The 22,447-nt window shown below is 39.2% G+C and overlaps 1 protein-coding gene across 3 annotated transcripts in view; it reads right to left on the bottom strand.

The window, feature by feature from the left end:
• Positions 1 to 22,447, bottom strand: part of LOC103813633 (anoctamin-4) — a 235,008-nt gene that overhangs the window by 87,337 nt on the left and 125,224 nt on the right. Inside the window, exons 10-12 of one of the 3 annotated variants that reach the window (XM_050969710.1) lie at positions 21,227 to 21,337; positions 15,728 to 15,864; positions 10,906 to 11,064 (exon numbers count right to left, since the gene is read on the bottom strand). In XM_050969710.1, coding sequence (XP_050825667.1) covers positions 10,906 to 11,064; positions 15,728 to 15,864; positions 21,227 to 21,337 — 407 coding nt within the window. The remainder of the gene's footprint in view (positions 1 to 10,905; positions 11,065 to 15,727; positions 15,865 to 21,226; positions 21,338 to 22,447) is intronic. The other 2 variants (XM_050969708.1, XM_050969707.1) reach the window with 2 other exon arrangements.

The following is a 22,447-nucleotide window of genomic DNA, read 5'->3' as shown; positions in this document are numbered from 1 at the left end:
CAGACACCACAGGTGTGGTTCAGGGCAACTAAGTTTAGATGTCTGCAATGGAGAGGAACAGGCACCTTGAAGGTGTAATTCATTTGCTCTGTTTTCCTCAGAGAGAGATGAACTGATGCATATTAAGGGCTTGTTCCTACCTAGTCAGATTACATACATTGTCAACAGCTACAGTCAATATGTTGGGTTTTTCCTCTTGGGGCTCTGCAGTAAAACCACTATTTTCCCTGAGCTCCTGTTCCTCACCACCCACATCAACTTCTGCAGTGGCAGAGACACATTATTGCCTAGAACTGCACCTTCATGGGTGCCTCTAGAGCACTGCTCAGCTGTCTGGGACACATCACAGCAGCAGCATCTGATTTGGAGCATTTCACAAGACCTTGGCTACCATCCATTTCCCCCATCCCACCCTATTCATCCTTCCTGCAGAGAAGACATAGGGAAATGCAGATCTTTAAATAACAAAGCCTCCCATCAGTGTCCTCTGTACATTAAAAGGCCTCTTGAATTTGGTCAGTACTTTCTGTATTTCATTACTTGAATTCTTCTCTCCTGTGAATTTCTGAGGCTAATGATGATAAAATCCATATATTTGCACAAGAACATTGACCTGGAATGTTCTAAAAATCACAGCTTCTATTCTCTCAACTGCTGTTTCAGGACATTTGCTTAATTCAATCTTGTCTCAGAAAGTCACAGTTTCCAACAGCAATGGCACTCACAGTACCACTTCAAGAACTCTGGTGATGAAGGGCCAGGCTGTTATCTATAGAAAACCTATAGAATTCTATAGAGAAAAGACATGACCATCCTGATCTAGCATTGGTGACAGCTCTGCTTCACAAAGTTGACCCTCAGACCTTCCTTGACACCTTCCCACCAGTGCTCTGGAGCTTCTCCATATTCCCCAGAAAATGAGTTCACTGACTAGGTCATTAACTTACAAGGCACAAAAAGATGCTGAAATCTAAATACAAAATGGCAAATTTCTTGAGGAGGAGAACATGAATTTTGCATATTGCAAGACAAAGCACAGTCATGGTTTCCAGATGTACATGTGTCCATTTTGTTCTTCTCCTCTCTACATTTTCACTGTGGGGGCTATATTCTTTCTGAAAAATTTCAAGTTTTCAAAAGGTGTATTGGATGGATTTTAGACAAAAAAAAAAAAAAAAAAAAAAGAAAAAAGAAAAAAGAAAAAAAAGAAAGCACAAAGTTCTTATATTTTAAGAAATTGGAGTCAATCCTGTTATAAATGGAAAGGTCTATTTGAGTCTATAAACAAAAACAAGCTGTACCTAAGAAGAGTAATAAGTAAGTACCATGAAGACCTCCAAGAGGAAACAAAAGGGTTTTCACACTGTTTTGTCTAAAATGTATTCTTACATATTCTTTCAAGAGGTTTCAGATAACAAAATAAAAGATAATTTGTGCACAGAAGAGAGTTTTGTAAACCAGATAAGACTTCAAACAGGAGGACATGACTGGCTGACAGAAGTTGCAGTTAGTATGGCTATGTCAGAAGCATTTTTCTCTCAGGTCAGGCTTTTTTAAACTTCATTTACACTACCTCATTACCACTCAAGCAGCAAGAAAGAAATTTGTGAATATGCAGTAGATAATTCTGCATTTCATTTGGGCCCAGAGACCCATAAAGTGAAAGGTCTTTTTCAAGAAAGTTGAGCCCTGATGTAATTAGTTCTATTTTGTTCTGTTCCCACAACTGAGATACAGTAAATCCAAGGCACAGAGCACCAATGCTTCACTTGCTCCATCACTGACTTAACCCAGTATAACAAAGAAAATCAGACAATGAGAGGGCCTGGGGTCCTTGTGCCAAGAGCAGTGAGAAAGGGAACTGTCCCTCCCAGGTTCATGCTTCCTTCTTGGCACTACTTGCAGAGGGGCAGCCCCACACTACCTCAGGCTTTAGGGGAAGATGTAAATGCCCCCAAGACCAATCACTGCTATTTGTTTTAGATGCATAATGCTGTAAATACTGTGCTGTGTTCTCAAAACAAGTTCAACACCAAAATCATTAACATAAAATGAGAAGACAAAGCCTACTGCTGGGTTTCTATATCCTCTGTCTTTCTGTTCCCTAGAAACAACTTTAGATTTTTGCTTATTAATCCATTACTGTAAGGGAGTGCTGCAGCAAACCAGTCATGTCACCTTTGGGCAATGAAAACTCTCACTGTGCACTAAGTGTTTGTGCCCTTGTGCATTGTGCTTGTTCCTGATGCTGCTGGCAGGTGAAACAAGACCTCAAAAACAATTGCAGTTCAAGACCAGCTATTGTAAAGGTAAAGGTGACTTTTGACACATAGGGGACATCTCATATATAACCATGATAATTTTTTCTTAACCTGTTGCCTGTCTGTTTTTTTTTCCTTCAAAAGATTTTTGACGTTCTGATTTGTGGATGTTGAAGACAGTAAATTCTTAGACAAGAAATTTTGCCTGTTCCTGAAAGAAGTATGTCAGGGGCTTTTAAATTCCTATTCAGCTATCTATGTATTTTCTGTATTACCTCCCTATTCCTTGAAAGGGACACTTTTTTTTTTTAAAGTGGGTCAAGTTTTTAGCAACATTTGTTTAGTCTACTAGTTTTACAATGTCCTGTTAAAGACTGGTGCTTGTCAACTCAGAAGCATATTAATTTATGGGTTCCCTTTAGACAATCAAGAAATTTATCTTTAAAAACTGCATTCTGAAATTTGAAGTCAGACACTATCTATCCAGTCTTTCATTTATCTCCTCAGTCGTTTTTTTTTTTTTTTTTTAAATTGGCATTGTGCTGTACAGTGGACATAGCATTTGAAATCTAAAACTTTTCCCTCAGAAGTTCAAGCAGCTGGAAACTTCTTCACTCTTTAGTTACTGTGGTTTTTTGGTACAGAATACTCCCTTGGAGAGGACATTGTTCTGCTTGTACCATCACATTTTTCTGTAAAACATTGCTGAAAAGAGACTCCTTTTGCTATGTACATTAGATAATAAGACAGTCTGATTTCCACTTGCTCTGTCTGAATTGGGATGAAATGAATAGCTCAACATTTAAAACTAAGTAGCTGGAAGCACTTTCATTTATAATGCTTGTGGTTAGGTTTGCATTTCAGTCTGGCTCTCTTTTTGCAGCCATAGTTTATGTCATATTGATGTCCCTGTCCATGATTTGTGGATGCAACCAGACACAGTGCTTAAAACATTAAATAACAAGCTGCACCTGCTAATAATAATAGTTATTCTGCTCATGAAAATACATAGCCTGCAGGCTGCATAATTTGTACTGTAAGTTCATTAGCTGTAGCTATTTACATATTGAATAATTGCATCAGAAAAGTGAGATACTGAAACAACTTATGAGAGTCCATGAAAGCTACAGAATATTTGATACTGGTCACAGTAGTGGAGTAACATTGAATTACACCTGTGGGTTGACCCTGGCTGCATGCCAGATACCCACTAAAGGCACTCCATCACTCCCTTTTCATCAGGACATGGGAGAAAATAGAAGAGGAAGCTCCCAGCTCTAGATAAGGACAAAGAGAAATCACCTACCTCTTACTGTCATGGGCCAAACCGACTCAACTTGGAGAAATTAGTTTAATTTATTATCAATATTCAAATTAGAATAGGATAATGAGAAATAAAAACAAACCTTAAAGCACCTTCCCTCAACCATTCCCTCTTTCCAGGCTCAGCTTTGTTCCAACTTTTCCCCACCTCCTCCTACCCAGTGGTATGTAAGGACAGGGAATGGGGGCTGTGGTCAGGTCTTCACGTGTTGTCTCTGCTGCTCCTTCCTCCTCAGGAGGAGGGCTTCTCTTCCCTTGATCTGGTGTGGGCTCCCTTCCACAGGAGACAGTGCTCCACTAACTTTTCGAACCTGGGACCTTCCCACAAGCTGCAGTTCTTCACAAACTTCTCCAGCACGTGCCTCTTTCATGGGATGCAGTCTGTGAGGAATGGATTGCTCCAGGGCGGGTCTCTTGCATGGGGTCACAAGTCCTACCAACAAATTTGCTCCAGCATGGGCTCTTCTCTCCAGGAGGCCACAGATCCTGCCAGGAGCCTACTCCAGTGTGGACCTCCCACAGGCTCACAGCCTCCTTTGGGCATCCACCTGCTCCAGTGTGGGGTTCTCCAAGGTTACAGGTGGATATGTGCTCCCGTAGTCCTCCATGGGCTGCAGGGACACAGCTGCCTCACCATGGGCTGCACCATGGGCTGCAGGGGAATCTCAGCTCCAGCAGCTGGAGCACCTCCTCCCCTTCCCTCTTCACTGACCTTGGTGTCTGCAGAGTTGTTCCTCTCACATAGTCTCATTCTTCTTTTGGCTGCTGGTCTTCAGCAGGCTTTTCCTCTTTTTAAATACTTTATCTCAGAGGTGCTACCATTGTTGTGGATGGGCTCAGTCTTGGCCAATAGCGGGACCATCTTGGAGCTGTGTGGCACTGGCTCTGACAGATGTGAGGGAAACTTCTAGCAGCTTCTCACAGAAGCCATCCCAGCAGCCCTACGTACCACCAAAACCTTGCCATGCAAACCCTATACAAGATCTCATCTTCTCCAAAGATTAGGGAAGCCTAGTTTTGTCCAAATGCCAGTTTGGCCTAAAGGAAACCTGTTAGCCATAGGTGACATCCTGCATGTTGCTTGACCTATCATGCATGCACAGAAGGGATAATCACCACTCCCACCATTGTCCCAGTGCTTCCCAGTACATATCTCACACAGGCACGCTCAGAGGTATCTTTCTCTCTGTCAAAAAGCCCAGAGGACAGCTGATATTTTCAGGGGTGGAAGCTTTCCCTGGCTACCCTTTTCTCTAGTGGATGGTTTTTGATAGGTGCAGAGCAAGCTCAACAAGACAGGGAAAGGATATGAGCACCAAATAAAAACTCTCAGTCAGGAAAAGATTTTCCAGCTGGCCTGCAGCTTGCTCCTGGCTACCACACAAACTCTCCTGGCAATTTGTAAAAAGTCAGTTGACCATAGACTAAGCACTCTGGTTTAAGCTGTATGCCTGGTTGATTAAATTACATCTATAGGAGCAATAAACTACAGAAAAGTTATTGTTCTTTCAATAACTGGATAAACGGAAGTCATAACTGAAAAATAAACTTGGAATCAACTATAAAGACACTCAGATTTTATTGCGTGTGGCTCAGAGAAACAAATTACGTAAACTACATTTATAAAACACCTTTTCTAACTCAGATCTGCAAGTGCCACTTGGGGTCTGGAAGTCAGCTCAATTCTTTTCTACCCATGAATCACAATCAGAAAAAAAAGCATTTATGTAACAGGAATCTCATGAACAATTGCGCCGATGACGCACAAACCAGAAAAAAGCAGATCAGTCTCCCATAAATGTTTGGTTCTGCAGTACTAACAACAACAACAACAACAACAACAACAAGCAGGAGATGTTATTTTTTCTCCAGAAAGTTGATAGTATTTGATTAAGTTCAGAAGCAACAGCTGTTGATTATAATGTCTCTTTCACATCACCACTTTCTGAACAGAGTTAGTGCTCAGAAGTTTCAGTCTTTGAAGTTCTTAGCTTTGTCTTGTTCTTTATCTCTAAGTTTCACCTCACTTTGACATGGTCATAGGTCTATTTTCCTTTTACACTCAGGGATGTGCTAAAAGTCACGGAGATACTCTGCGTGCTCTTTCTGTCATCTGTAATTTCTCTCAACATTCATCATCTTGAAGGCAGACTCCAACTTGCTGCTAAATATAAGCATCTTACTGAATCCATGTTTCTAGCTTCTTATGTCCTGCCCCATTAGCACAAAGCTACAGCTACATTAAAAGAAACTGCTTTACACAACTATCACTAGCTCTTCAGGAACCTATCTACATCTGCTTGCAAAATTGAAAAGTGATGAAATAATAGCATTCTGTAATTATATTGCATCAACTACTGAAAAATATTTCAAAATATAACTTCTAGGGTCATGTTAACATAACTTAAGACTCAGACTATACCCACTAGTAGATATTTGTTCATACAAGACAGCTAAAGCTTATACTGTGCTTTTCTTTCTTGTCCTTTTGGGTTTTCCCCAGAGAACACCTATTATGTATTTCTACTACCTACTGTATACACCAGCTGTGTTTTTGCTGCCAGATGTTGCACCAGAAATGTCAGCTGCTGCTTGAGGCAGGGAGTGAATGCAATTAGAGGTGCCCTGGTGACAGCTTGACACTTGTGGTGGTAAAATTTAGATTTCTGATCAGGCATGTAAGTCAAAAACCCACACAACTTGGATTCTTCCAAAAGCTGGACCAGCACTACATTGGCATCATTTATCAGGGAGGTGCAAAGACCAGTGTGCCAGCAGAAATCCAAATGGATTGCCTGTTACTTGTAAAATATCTGGAGCTTATTTCTGAAGCAGATTCAGCATGCAGTAGCTGTGAGGAGTCCAGCTTTCCAGGGCAGTAAGCAATGCTATTGGTTTAAAGTAGTTAATTGCTTCTATACTGAGACATTAGTTACCATAAATATACAAAATATATAAAATAAAAGACCTGAATACTATTTTTTACTACTCCTGTGGTTAGTTCCCATTTACTACACTTCTATCACTCACTTTCCACTTGTCTGCCAATTGCTTTTTCAAGTAAACTGCATGAAATCAACTTATAATCTATACATTAAAAACTTTGAACAAAATCATTAAGCATAATGTATTTTTTAAGTATGTTTAGTAGTAGAAATACTCTGTATGACATAGTTTGTAGTCATGAGAAGTAGAAAAACCAAAAAAAATCATGCTATGTTCATACTAAATGTAGTCTGTTCCTAGGGCTACGTGATCAGATCCTAACCCAACGTCAGATTGATTTTGGACAGACATTTCTTAGTTAAATGAAAGATTACTTTCTTCTTTTTCTCTTGTATAAATTACTCATGAAAGTGTGGTCTGTGTTTGTTCATCCAGCATAAATTTCTCACCTCTATCCTGCATTTCCATTACTTTATAGTGCAGCTTAAAAAGTTTGCAAGTGAATGAGCATTTCTGTAATACTGTATTCGTGCACCAGAACTGTGTAGATACTCTTGACAGCAGCTGAATTCTACCTGGTCATTTAGGACAGGTAAATAGTAATTCATGCTGCAGGAATAATTTGGGAAAAGGGTAATCTCCAGATTTTGGCCAGGAGGTTACATTTATAAATATTTATTCTTTTGGAAAATACCATGGGCTCAAAGTAATTCTGACTCTTCATTCTCTCTTGAAAAGACAGGATTTCCAGAAATTGCTGGGCCACAGGGAGGAACATTTAATTTGGAATGGATGCTATCCATATTTCCTCTTCACATAAAACTGATCACAAGTAATTCTCTTCTGCATGTCAGTGGGCTGATCTAAGTCTCAGGTTTATCTTGTATTAAGATAAATTTGAAATGTTCCATCAGCATGTGGACAGTAACACCCTGTTAACCTTGTGCCCGCCAGCTCTGGAAGAGATGAGTCTCATGTGATATTTACAGATGGTATCAGTGCCTACAAACTTACAGTGTGATTGGTACCTCATCTCCAAGAAGTACATGCTCCACTTGGACACTGTCCTCTCCATTTTGCTCACATATAAGTCTTTTTCAAAGAGTATTGAAAAATGAGAGCAGCAGGGTCATCGAGGATCCCAGAGCCAGGATATCAAAATTACTTATCTCACTTGTGAGACATTGGAAAAGAGAATAAATCAACAAAGGAAAAGTTTCACTTGGCTGAAAAGAAAATACAGTCTCTTATCCAGGAATTACCTACAGTTTTGATTACCTTATGTGAGCATCTCTGCATGTGATCACATGTGTTGGATGTGGTCTGGAAGTGTTTGGCTGAGACAGGGTCAACACACTCATCCTATCCAGAGCAGGTATATACAGAAAAGCAGGGGGAAGCATTATAAAATCACTTGTGCTGTACCACTCAATTAGTATTCACTCTTAGGGTGTTGTTTTCAATTTAAAATCTTTACTATTTAATTTTATTTTTCCTATTTTTATTTTTTTTTCACTCTTTAGAAATGTTTTATCACTATTTTTTCTCTGTTATTTAATTTTTTTCTTTTTCTGTTAAATTTTCAGTATTTTAATTATCTCTTCCTTGGTCTGGGATCTCCTCATTCTTTATTACTATATGTACTGAGCACCAAATCTGGCAGAACTTCCAAGGCAGAGTGGTGTGGTTCAGTTGAAGACTGTGAGTGTGAATTTGTAGGGAATATCTGCAAAACATTCTCACCTTTTCCTGGAGTCAGAAACATGTATCTGTTCAGACCTTTCTCAGTTACACGATCTTGACATTGTGCCTGAAGTTATCTCAGCTGTTGTGAATTCGTTTCAGAGTCGCTTTCTCATTTCATGCTGCTAAGTGAGCACTGCTCCCTGCATTCTCCACTTCCTGGGAATTTCACTGCACTCTACTTGTCAGTGAGCCACTGCAGTGCACTTCCCCTCCCTGCAGTGAGGCATATGAGTTTGAAATTGCAGTGTGGATAGCTCTGTAAGATTTCCTCTCTGCCAGTGGTTTCCTGTTAAAAGGACAGGGCTAACACAATCAAATGCCAAGATATGAACAGCTGGTAGCCAAAGGAGAATGAACCAACAACCACACAAAATTCATGGAAGGGAAAACATTTCTTTCAGTCCAACAGTTACTACCTATTGCCTCTGAAAATGTTCTGTGGCCAAAGCAATAGGCACATTTTCATTTCATCTGGGAGCAAACTTTTTTTCAGTGGAAGCAGTATAGTGCATGTGAACAACTTGAAAAAAAAACCTGCAGTTATAATTTTCCAGAATTAACACTCAAAATGATGAGCAGTCTCAAAAATAGGAGAAGTAAAAATAATGAGAAATATTCTAGACACTAGGTGATCACACAGCTAAGTTTAAAGCTAAGTGCTATGCAGCACTGTTGTTAATCCCTGGGGATGGGGGAGGGAGTGTGCTAAGAATGTACATATTTCCTTCAGGATTATAATTTAATTTAGAAGCTAACATGATCATAAAATGTACATGCTAGAGTTTAGTTTTAGGTCAGAATGTTAAAAAAGATTGCTACCCTTGATTTTAAAAACATTAGCTCTAGTCATGTAGCACAACCTCATTTTGATCATTCTGTGTTTAGAAAATGTACAATTACTGACGCCGGCAAGAAGTCACACCAAGGGCAAATGAGATCAGTAAGAAATAAAACTGCATGTCACTAGCAAAATAGAAACTGAAATGAATAATCAAATTGGCAGATCTTTCATGCAGCCTAGGCAGCAAAGTTCAAATAAATGGTCTTGAAAGCCAAAAAAAAATCCTCCATAGCAAGCGCTTAAATCATCAATTTGAAAAAGTTTTCAGCAGAGAATGTTGCAGTAAGTCTCATAATACTTAATATATACAGTGATTTCATAGCTTTCACTGCTGACCTTAGCACAGTAATAAAACTGCAAAAACCACAAAGTAGGAAAAAAATTTATTTGAAACCATTGGACGTATGTATTAATAGGGAGGATTCTTTCCCCATTTGTTTTCTACATTGCCCAAATTTTAGAGACTTTGTCAGCATCTCTCCTGGTGGAAGCAGGACAGAATTCTAGTATGTGAAGGTGAATAGCTGCAGCAACACTCCCATGTTCTGGAATGTTGGGTTACAACTCCTATAGGCAGTAGCACATAGACAGGAAATGCAATAATGAAAAATCCCTGGCACTGAAAACATCTGTCAATTATTGAAGCACTGAAGAATATGACTTCCAGCTTATTTGAAGGAATAGTTTAGGGTAACTTTTGATGTAACCAGTAAAATGCTCTTAATACACTTACATACACAGTAATACATAATACAGTACCTATGTTCAATCAAAAATATTTAAAGAAAAGAAAAATTTTCATTTTCCTGTAAAGGCTTCCCTTTTTCCCTCCCCAGTGTTCTCCAAAGAACAGTGCATGTCAAACACACAGAATATTTACAAATGTACCAAGAATTCAGAGAAGGAAAGGGAGATAATGTGTAACACCTATATCCTGAAAATGTCTCTTCTGTTTCCATCACTGGCAGCATGACCATGCATACTAGCATGAGTGTGAGTACAGCAGGCACAAATAAAAGTAAACACTCAGCAATAGTTGAGTGGAATGGAGGCTTAAGCCCTGCTTAAGCACATTATCAAGGTTTAAGGAAGATCATAGGCTTGGCAAAAGAGATATGGTCACTTTAAACCTTGCTCCAGCTACCTGACATATCAATACATTTTAGATATTTTGCATTAATTTCTACACTCTTGTCCATGAAAGAGTATATCTTTTATTCAGGACATTATTTTGGAAACAATGTAGATATAAATGATTCATATGTACTGCCCAATTATTTCAATGCTTGGGGTTAAGCAAGAAGGAGAAACTTTAAGCTGTTTTCAAACTACTAAAATAACTCTCACGTTGCTTTGCCTAAGCTGACAGATGAAGGAAGGCAGGGGTCTAGTTAGGTCTCTGGAAAGATTACCAGGAGCCTCAGCAAATAGTGGAGCATGTAGCTAGAAAAAAATATAAGTGCAGAAATACAGATTGCGCTCAGTAGAATTCAGGCCATTCAAACCCAGAACTTGTTTTTTGTACTGCACAGCACAACAGATGAAATTCTGTGGCCCACTTGTGCATAAGGTTGAAAAAGATGGCTGTAATGGCCTGTTCTGGCCTTCAATCCCTGTGTCTGATTTTCCTTTAGGCTATACTTTTGCACTGCTCTGGCCTATATTTAGGCATGGTTAAAAGCATTTTTCTACTGCTACAACAGAGTGAAGAGTTTCAGAGTAAACAAATCATAGCCCCAGATTCTATATAGCTTCAACGAGAAAGTATTTTTAAGGAATATCTCTTACTTCTTTTTCCATCTGAAGTCCTTCTGCTCTGATATTTCTCTCAAAGACTTCCCTCTTCTCTGTCTGTGGATTAGATTTTCTATACACAAGGATGTAGTCAATGCGACATTTCCCATCTCTAAAATATAGTCCATTGGTTTTGTTCTTATCAGGTACTTCCTGCAAAGAGAAAACCAAGCATTGCAGTCATGTTAATTTGCCTTGATAATTCCTGTTGGCATCATCAGTTTTCAGCACTACTCAAGAGGAAAGATAAGGAATCACATCAAGCTGTCAAAGTTTTAGGCTTTTCCCATACAGTGCTTCTGACTTCATCTGGGAGGAGCACAGATTTCCCTACTTAAGGGGATCTTAAGGGGCATCAGGAGGTCTAAGGAAAAAGCTTGGATCTATGGGGATGGGATAGGAGAGAATAGAAAACACAAGCGAACCTCCCTCCCCCACCACTCTCCATAAGGTTGGGAATAATTTCTTACTTATAAAATAGAGCAGAGAAAAGTGTTACTGAAATGTAAATTTAAAATTAAGAACTTAGTATGGCTGAATGTCTTTGTACATGTGAGAAGAGTGACCATTAACATTATCATTATAGTTAACTGGAGTGAGAAGCACTAAAACCTGGCACTGAGATTTTCATTACTTTGCCCCATAGGACACAGACAACAATATGAAGGTTCTGAGCTGACCTCACCATACCTCATGGTGAACTAACTACTGAATATTCCTTGCTTAAGGAATAGCTGAGGATGGATTTATTTGAAAAGAATTACTGGTGGTGGGTGTGGCAGCACATAAAATCAAGAAAAGCAATAAATACTGCCTCCTTTCTATATATATACATATATATATATATAAAAGGCTGTTCAAATGTTTGGTCTGACAGGAAAACACAACTTGATTTCACTTTTAATAAGAGGATGAACAGGTCACTCTCCTGAGATATAAAAACCCAAACTACTGGTCTTTTTCCAGTAATGAGATTAAATTCTCTACAGATCCTCCTCACAATTTAATACTACTTCTACATTACACAAGTCCTGCCCAGGGTTTGAGCCTTCATTTTCAGACAAGTTGAAATTGCATGACAGTTTGTAATGGTTGGAGTGTTTCATACAGGAAATGTACACTGTGGAGGATCTATGGGGACAAACAGCACTCCCTCTGAGCAATATAAAGGGCAGGGACCTTCAGGAACCTCAAGATCAGTCCAGCTCAAAGCTGAAAGGAAATTTAAGCTACTTTACCTCTATTTTTCAAAAATCACTCTGCTATTCCTGCCAAAAAGAGCCCTACCCTATAATATACAATCAAGTCTCTGGAAAAAAAAAATAAAAATTTGACTTTCACATCTGGGGGAAAGAGGGAATTTTCAAAATACTTTCTCCATAAAATAATTGCTTCTGAATTTAAATCACAAAATGAACATTTAAATAGGAAAACTATTTTTACAGGAAACCACCCCAAAACAATTTTCCCATTCACAGAGTTTAGTATAAGCTATCTTTCTGATTCTCAGCCGGCATTTTGATTAAATGTAAAAACCAATGAAAGCATCTCAAATGTCCCATCCTCTTGGTACATCCAGTTCCTTAAAGGAAGAAGGGAATTTTTCTAACGTTATTTCATTGGAGTGTCTAACTCCTGACACAACTTAGGGCAGACTTGATACAGTGGAACAGTTCTTAGAGCCCAAAAAGAAGGCAAGAAAAAAGATCTAATCTCTAAAGAAAAAACAGTAGCAAACTATTTATATCTGAACTGCATATCATGCTGATAAATGATATTATCAAGATATGAGAAGCATTTTTCATAGAACATTAAATGTGAAAACAGCTCAGGAGGCACGTTTTATCTTCTTCCATTAAAAATCTCTGTCGAGAAGACATAAAAAAACCCCCAACAACCCAAAGGGTATTTAAGGTTATTTAAATTAAGAAAGGGTGTAGGAGATTCAGAGGCTGTGGGTCAGCTTGGTGGCCCTGATGTGATTTCTAACCCTCCTGGCAAGCCTCTTGCTCAGTAGTCAGAGTCAACATGTATTTTTAGTGTAACAGGAAAGGAGCTGTAGAGCAAAACAATCCATGCTGAGGATCTGCTGTGTATGCCATGTGAACTTAAGGGCTCACTTTGGGCCCACTGTAATCTGGTCCAAAGGACTCATTGGACTTACATCCATAAGGAATACAGGTTTAAAATCCAGCACTGCTCTGGACCACAAAGAAGTCATGGGTAGGGGGAATTGAGAGATCCACTTCAAATGTACACTCCTCATCTGAGCTCAGACCCATCCTGAGGGTACCAGAAGGAGTGTGTCCTCCTCTGCGTGCAGGAGTGACTCTGCTAGAAAAATTGATTTGCCCCTTCCTATGTTTCTTCTTTCTCTGAAGAAAATTGGTTTGCCCTGCACTGACTCATCAGTGAATGCAGAACATCACACTAAGGAGTATCCAAGAGATTCAGCCAAGGTATTTGGTTTGTCAGACTTCAAGTATGACTGCTGGGGACAATTACTACTCTTGGGCTTGTGAAACACTACCAACTACAGTATTGTCATTTTGCACTCAGAAAGGCAGCTTGGACACCCTTGACACTTGAAGATCCTTTTCATTTTAGGAACCCTGTGTGTCCAACCCAGGCTGGTAAACCCTACTAGACTGTTCCAGCCTCTGGAAAGGAACCCTTTCTCTGGCTCTCTGTTACAGACACTAAGGCAACTTTATGGACTGAATCTGGACTTGCAAGAGTTCTTGAGGATCAAATTTGATACAGAGACAGTAAGAGCTGGTTCAGCAGTGTCAGCTGCAGGACTTCTGCATCATCCAAGTATTATAGGCTTAAGCTGTGCCAGACAGAAGTTTGTCCTACCTTCCTCCAGATATTGCATCTCCCTTACCTGTGTAACGACATCAAAATTCAGTTTTCCTAAAGTGATGAAGAAAAAATATATAGCACTAGATCTGACTGGTTTTTGGTGAAAAACTGGTGTAGTCATGTATGTCAAACCTCCATTCTTTCATCTAAAAAAGGATGCTGGAAGAAAGTAGAACAGTGAAGACTTCACTCTAACAAGAAGCTCAGCATTTCTGTCTGTCTCTATGACTGTGCTGCAACACATGTTGTATAATTTGCACTTGTTTTCCAAGGAATACAGCAGTTTTTGTATTCTCAGGTGCTCAGCTGGGAACCATCAGCATTCAGACATGACTCATGTACATGCATATGCTAGGAGAGCTTTAAGCCAAGGAGCTTAAACCACAAAACATCTGAACAGTGTATCTTTTCCTTCTAGAGTTCAGCAGGGACCACGTACTTTGAAACTCTTTTTGGTAGGCTGCAGCATCCCTTAACTCCCGTTAAGACTTTCAATTTTCACCTTTTTTCCCCCCATCTTATACCTATATGTGACCTACATTGCTATTTTCCTCAGCCATGATTACAAAAATACCCCTTAAATCTGTTCATATTCCTCAAAGGTTTTCCTTTTCCTCTTAAAAAACAAAGAACACATCTGAGAGAAAAAAAAATAGAAATTTTTGACATATTGTTTTTTCAATATTATTACATTAAAAGCAGCAAGTCCTTCTGATCATTTCATGTTATTTTTTCCTCTTTAACTTACAAAAATTGTGTGCCTTTCACCTGGTCCTTTTTGCTAAAGACCCTATGGTACATGGTCCCAAAATGCAACTTGGGACTCTCATGTCAGATTAGCCTGTTATGCGGCAAGCAGGCAAAGAGAGATCTTTGTACATTGTACAGGAAGCTAAGGAAGAGCTGTGATTAAAGAAGATGAAATTGTGAGCAAGGTCAAACATATTCAGGGTGCCCTGAATTTTGTTGCTTTAATTATCTGTCTAAACATTCAATGAGTGCAGCTCTCTATGGGCTGAATTTCTAGAACAAAGAAAATCTCTGTCTCTTTCCTCAGCAGTGTTGCACAAAAGAATTTGCACCACAAAACCCTCTAGCTCTTGAGAAAGATAATCTCTAATTGCCTCTTCTAAACTCTATCAAAACTAGTAAACAAAAGAGGGTCAGGGCAGGGCCTTCAGCAATGTCCTGTGGTTTTCCACTCTTTTTTAATTACTAGCATGGTCCCTGCCAGTTCTGATCTGTTCCAGTCAGCCCTCTGCCAAAAATTCCTCAGGCATAACTTGCAGGTAACACCAGACCAGTCCAGTAAGTAGGATCAATGTAGCTCCATTCCTGAGGTGGAGGAAAGGAGAAAAGTCCCTGAGGAAACAACCACAACATCCATGGGTGTCAGGGCAGTGGGAGGCAAAATTAAAGGACAGATTGTTCCTTTCTTCACAAAAGAAACAGGAAGAAATTAAGACCCAAATTTTCATCGTGGGTCCATGACACTTTGCCTGCTTTAGGACAGATTTTAAAAGGGATTATGTTCTCAATATTTCCTCCCTGGTGTATTCTCTGAATCACCATTATCCACCATCAGGTGATAATTGTTCCTCATTGGAAGGGAATGTGTCACATAACTCAATGCTTCTCATAGGAGTTGTAGATAGATCCCCTCCACACTCTTTCCCCTTAAAGAATGAATATAGGGAAAATTTTCCCAGCATTTTCAGAAGTGGTGAAGATTTGTATAGATGTTTCACTGAGGGTGCATGAAACCAAAACTTTTGAATTTGAGATATTTTATACTTCAGCATTATATAATCTTAGAATGGGAAACCAGTTCTCATGGGAAAGATTAGGCACAATTTGATGTAGAAAATGAGATTTTAAATCAAATTGCATTTATTAGATCTTTATAATGGGCATGAATAAATATTGTATTAATAATTCTGTGTGTCCTTACCTCGCCCACAACTTCCAGCCTGCTGGCATCATCAGAAGTACTGGTCAAGTTACCATGGTGAAGCAGGGAATCATCATCTTTGGAAGGGCTGTTCACACCTTCTAACTCATCAAAAAAAATGTTGACATCCTTAGCTACTAAAAAACAAAAATAAAAATATACATTTAAATCACTGCTGAACCAAATGAAGACAGCAAGTATAACCCATCAATAATTTCACTTTTCAGTTCTGGTATAAGTATATACCATTTAATTTTAAAATATGATGAGCATTATTGGAATGCTTTCTCCATCAATGAGCCACATAAGAATTTAGGACACCACAAGACCTCTCTGATGGAAAATAAACAATCTGCTGTCACCATAAAACAGACATTAGCTATCTTCTCAGCTTCTTTTGGGGCAAATGGCTTAAATGACTCCCTTCTGGATTAGTGTTGTCTCTGGAAGTTTCTTAGGAGACAGATTTTTGACCTACTATACAAAGTATGAAGTTAGAAGTTGTACAGACCCGTGGGGCAGCCAGAGGCAGAAAGCCTTAAATAAATACTGCTTCTTGAAAGGCATTGAGTAAACAAACTTGGGCAGATATTTCTCTTTTCACAGCTTGGCATGTTTTGATGCATATAAATCTGACACTTTCAGATCCACCTACCATGCAGCCCTCAGTCTTGAAGCAATTGCTTACATCTACAGATTTAAGCTGTGGTAAACCAACTCTGACAAAAAGTATGGATATTAAACTCTGGAGTGGCTGCCAGATGGAAGGGGCAGGGCAGGTAGGTTCACTCTGCACTCCATGCACTACAGGGCTGGTGAAAAACATGAAGAGATGTGTGGCAGGAGAAGAAAAATGCCTTAGCTGAGGATCACGCTTCAGCTGTGGATGGACTTCAGCTCTCCAATCTCAGGCCTCGTAGGCAAAATCCAAAATTATCAAAGTAGAGTTGTAACTGTTAGAAGGCACCTCCAAAGGTCCTGGCCACTGAGCCTCTTCCACTGACTACAGTGGGAGCAAATATCTAGCAATCTTGGCAGAAATTAGTCTAGTCCCATATCACTGTTCACATTTCTTGCAAACTTGACTGACTTTTGGAGTCATTCTTCTTTTGTGCAATGAACTCCTGTTGCTTTTGCTTGTCCTCATCTCCCCTAATTTAGTGACAGACAATTGTAATTCCTGTTGGTGAGAATCCATAGCAACAGCCAAAATGCTCTAATTGCTGGCAGCATCTTAGTTCCATTTCCAACTCCTGGCTGCAGGTGTAAAAATCCATTCCCCCACTGTGGAGAGACTGGATAGCTGCCAGAAATTAACAGCCACTAACTGGTCCCAGTGATCACGAGCATTTTGAGACCTCCTTTTCACCTTTCCCTTCTTCAGGGGTCATAGCCCAGTTTCAGAATCCTTTTAAAAAATTGCTGATGATACCAACTCCCCAGTCTCTGCAGGTGGCCTATTTTTCATGCTCACAAGCAGGAGAGTCTTATCCATAATATTCCTTAAAACAGACATATGTTGCAATTTAAATATGCTGCTCTTTCCCTCTCAATAATGAGCATTGGGGGAAATGTTTCCTCCTTTCTTTAACATGTCTTTTAGAGCATCTAAAGTCTATTACATCTGTGGGTAATAAAAAAAGAAAACCCTACCAAAATATTCAAGCATCCTTCATCTTCATTTTCATGCATAAAATAGGGACAAGGCTAATGAAAGACATTTTATTCTTAACTACAAGAGTTTTGTTTGGAAAATGACTAAAAGTTTCAGAAACAACAGAGAAGTCCTCATGTCCAAATAATAGGCTAAAGTGCTAAGCTAAGCAGCATAGTTTGTAAGAGAGATTCTGAGTTTCTGGTGTTGAGATACATGCGATGAGAGCCTGCAGCTCCTCAGAGTCCTAGGGGAAACCACAGAGGCTTTAGGAGGCTTGAAAGACAACAAAGAAATTCCAATTTGAAGCCCATGTAGCAGTAATATTACAGATTTTTCCCACCTTCATTCATTTCAGTCCACGAAAATCATACTTAGATGCTTATAAAGAGAGGTGAAAGCACAGCACAGCCTAACTTCATGTCCTTCACTGTCCCTGCTCTTTCAAAAGTCAAGACCAGAAACATTCCAGCCCATCAGATAATAATGTGGATGTGGATCATGACCAGATTTTGCACATATTGTTCGTATGAGAAGAATAAATCTCAATATTCAACAGAAAGAACAAATGAAGCAGAAAACATTTTTAATTATTTGAATTTCACTGAATTGAAACCCGTCAGTGCCTCCATGACAGCAACACTTAAACCTGTGTATGGTTAAAACCTCAGTATAATCTGAAAACAACTGTGGAAACCCCCCCCCCCAAAAAAATTAAATAAATGTGAAGCTTTCTGAAGCTTATTCAAGATACATTTATCTGTTGTAGACAGCATCAATGAAAGCTGTAAAAATGAAAGTTTTGCCTGTTCTCTATACCCAAGGGAATTTAAACTATCTTTGTTCTGACATTAAGACTGCTTTGGTATAAAAGATGAGGCCTCTGGGATACTAGAATTGCTGCTTCTTGAAGTGCTGGTAATGCTTTGGGTTGCAAAATTCATAGTTTTAAGTGGATGTTTTGAGATACAGAACTTGGTGTGTAAGACAGTGAATGTGTCAGTAGCCTTGAAACACTGAAGTACTGAATTATCCTGAGGATTTGTGAGGAGCCAAAAAAAAAAAATCTTATTTTAAGATAATTTTAAAATACAATCCATCTCAGCAGTGAAGAAGATGTGGAAGCAACTCTCATCTTTAGTGAAATTAGCTACCTAATCTGACTTGCCCAGATTGCCTGCAGTGGAAAATTGTTTATATCAGAGATACACAGATAATTGGCATGTTGGTTGGTCACTGCAGAAAATATGGGCCCCCAACATTTGCTGAGAGAATTTTTCTACCCCAAGTCTCACTATATTCTTAAAAATAAATTAATAAAATACTGTTCTACAAAATCAAATAGATAATTTATATAGCAATTCCTGGTTGCTTTACATTAGTAATGGTGATGGTACTTCCACCATAACTCTCCTGCTGCTTGTAGGAGGCTCAGCCCTTCCACTCCAATGGACTGGACACCTCCATGGACAAATGTTGCTAAAAGGATGATCAGGGCTCCATCATTCTTGTCCCCTTCAGACCCTAACATACTTATAGCCACATATGTCCTTAACAGAATGACATAGAATGGCTTTATTATATACATAAATGTTATCTGGGAGACAGACTGGTGCTACTGTACAGTCAGGTATTTTTAAGCAGTGAAATTTAACAGGAATACAGAGCAGCACATGCATTGCTACAGGAGATATTAAGAATTCTCCTTCTGGTTTTAATCAGCTTAAATATGCAAACTCTTTTCTCCCCCTCACGTTCTATTTTGCAGAAAAAAAAAAAAAAAACTTGATAATTCAAAATCCCTTGAAGAATAAAAGGAAAAAAAAGTAGGTATACAAATATTTTTATCCCAAATATAGTAGAACTACATATTCTGAAAACTGGATGCTGATAAATTCTGAGCAGAACTCCACACACCATCTCTGTGGGCCCACAGATCACTTCAGATCAAGATGCTGGTATAAGGTAGGACTCAAAAACAAGATGACTCCTTTAACTTTCTGAAGGTGGATGCTGAAACTGAAGTGTCTAAAAATAAGAACTTTCATTAAAAAATGGGACCTGACTAACTTGTCGTGTGAGAAGATGGAAACACGCTCAGAGATCATGCTTCTGTTTGTTGTCATTTTATTAGCAGAAGTCCCACCAAGCCATCAAGTGTACTCTCACTTTGGATAATGCTAGCTGAAGATCAATATTCCAAGCTTATCTTAGCAAGAAAAAAATATTTGGTTTTGAAAAGCATCATTAGCCTGTTTCAAATTATCATTCAATGCTAACAACTGGGAATAAAAGTAACATTGACTGTTCAGAGCAACCACCCTAGAAGGAATATTTAGTCATGTTTATTTCAATTAGATGGCATTTGCAACAGAGTGCAGGTGACAACACCCCCCTGGACACACAACAAGCCTCTGCAATGTGGGTTGTACAGAATTCCTTCTGTCTTTGATGAAGGAGATGTAGCTAAAGGACATAGAGGTTAGCTTCCCAACAGCAACTGTGTCTGCTCTGGATAAAGGAAAAACACTCTCTCCCAAGCTGTAAAAGCTGCATCCTTCTCAAATGGCTTGTGAATAATCCATAAAGCAAATTGTTAATTCTTGAAGCACTCCCAGATTAAATTGCTTATCCATGTTTAGCCATCTTGTTTATCCACCTCTGAAAGACTCTACAGAGCCTTTTCAGTCTCTCCAGTCTGCATCCTGACTGCCCCCAGGCCTAAATCTGGGCTGTGCTGGGGTGGAGAAGGGAGAAGACAAAACCTCACGTTAAGATTTCTGATGGGAAAAGATTTTTAAATCAGAAAACACAGAATCCATCCAAAACCTGTAGCTTAAGTAATAAGGTGATTCAATTTAAAATTATTACCCCCATTATCTAACCTGAGCATTTTCCTTCCACCCCCAAATGAGTACCACCACTAAACAGCCTGATTCTACCACTGTGTGGTTCCTCATTCATGTGGCAAATATCAGGCAGAGTCTGGGTTTTTATGCATTCTTATTCATCCTTGAGCACTCTAGAATCGAAGCTGCTGTTTCTCACCCTAGAAAATTGCTGTACCAAACACCCAGTTTAAAATCAAACTGGAAAATAAGAAAGTCAGGAAGCCATGACTTGCATTCTGACTCTCAGCCTGCATAAGAATTTCAAACTATTATGAAAAATTCTCACTGAAATTCCAGATTTTATTGGATTCCAGAACTGCATCAGTTTTGGGTAGGGAGGTGTCTTCCACTGTTATTAACAAGAGCAGCACTACTTCTAGCACAAGTGTTGAGATCATTCTGCAGCTGGACTTAAGAAGGGTGAGCCAATTAATTCTTAGTCCACAGCCCATTACACACAAAAAGAGATAATTTTGTGCAGCACCTAAGACACACAGACCTTCACTTTTTGTGACAACCTTGTGACTCTCCCGAAAAATACCGGCTGCAAAAATGTGAATTCAGCCCAAAACTTTGGAAGAACTGGAACTTCAAATCCAGCCTTCAAACCCCAACTGCAGCATTTTATTAATAGTATTAGTTCACACAGCTACTCAGGAGGGCAAAGCATTGAATAAACTACAAGGAATCTTACTATTTCTGGTTAGGTCTGCATAGAAAATATATACTGCTGGAATCCTTTGGCACACAGCAATTCAAATCTTTCTATGACTTCTCTGATAGTAAAAGATTTCTTACTAGCCTTCAATAATCCATTGAACTTCCTGAAAGATTTTAATAATAGATACTTATCATTCAGTTCATCACTTTGTGTCTGCCTTCAGTTATAATTTCAATACATCTCAATTGAATCTTCCACTGTAAACACAATTTTGCATCCAAGGAAGAACTTACTTTCTTGTATTGCATTAAGAATTTCTGAAAAGTCCACATCTGTCTTCTTTATGCCTGGTTTGATCCATATTTGTGTTTCCAGCTGGTTAACCTGCAAATCCTCTCTTCCTTCTGAAGAAATTGAAGAGATTGATGGGGTTTGTGACAGTGCAGTAGAAAATCCAGCCAAGGGGCTTCAGGTGAGGAAACATACACATTGAATGAAGGTATTTCCATTTTTCCTCCTTAGCAGAACCAAGTTTTCTTCAAACCAAGGAGCTTCAGATAGAACATGGACTGATTTAAAGCTAAATAGAATGAAACAACAACATTCTCTGCTATCAGCAAGGATGCAGAGTTGCCACTGGCAAGTCCCTCATTCAGGTGACCACACGCTGCCATGCCATGAGCATCTCCTCACATACCATCTACAAAACTAACTCCCAAGTGTGAAAACAAACAAGAGATGTTGTTACAAATGACACAGGAACAAACAGACTAAAATAAAACACACACACACAAAGTAAGTTGCAAGACAGACAACAACCATTAGGACAAAAAGAGTACGGACAGCACGCTTCAGATGCAGGGCACTGAAAGATCTCACATGCCAACCTGATGGCATGACATAGCCTAGGAAGAAGTCCAGCACTGGAGTCCATTTCAAATGGATTCACATTGGTATGCACTGGTTGCTGTTTAAAAGCAGTGCAGAATAAAAACTTATTCTGGCGGGTCACAGTTTGAAACCTATTGACACACAAAAATAGGCACAGGATTTGCTCATTTCACTGCTCTTTCAACATTAGCAGAGAAAGCAGGAAGTTTTGAAAACAGAGAAAGGTGGCTGCATATTGAGAGCAGACAGAAAAGGGCCAAACAGGCACAAGATGCTGGCTACAGAGTATTTGGATACAGACAGAGAGAAAGAGGGAGCTACTGGGAATACCTCTGGCTTTTGAAGATTAGCAGGAAAACCTTTCCCAAAGGCATCTGTGAGACATGATGCTCTTGAGTACCTAAAGCACAGAGTTAGCAGAGACCTTCAGTGGTCAGGGAGAAATCTGGGAAAAGAATTCATGACAAAAAGGCTGAGGTGGAAGAACAAACCTTCAGGTCATTTAGACTACGCTGCTTCACTAGAAGCTATCACTCACGCTTTGGAAAGAAGCATTTTCCTTTCACCTACAGTCTGCCTATAGCAAGATGCTCCTATTGTGAATTCTGAGCTAGGCCATTGTA

The sequence above is a fragment of the Serinus canaria genome, chromosome 1A, assembly GCF_022539315.1.
Source record: "Serinus canaria isolate serCan28SL12 chromosome 1A, serCan2020, whole genome shotgun sequence".
NCBI lineage: Eukaryota > Metazoa > Chordata > Aves > Passeriformes > Fringillidae > Serinus > Serinus canaria.
The sequence above is the reverse complement of the archived record's forward strand: the minus strand, read 5'-3'. Positions and strand labels throughout refer to the sequence as shown.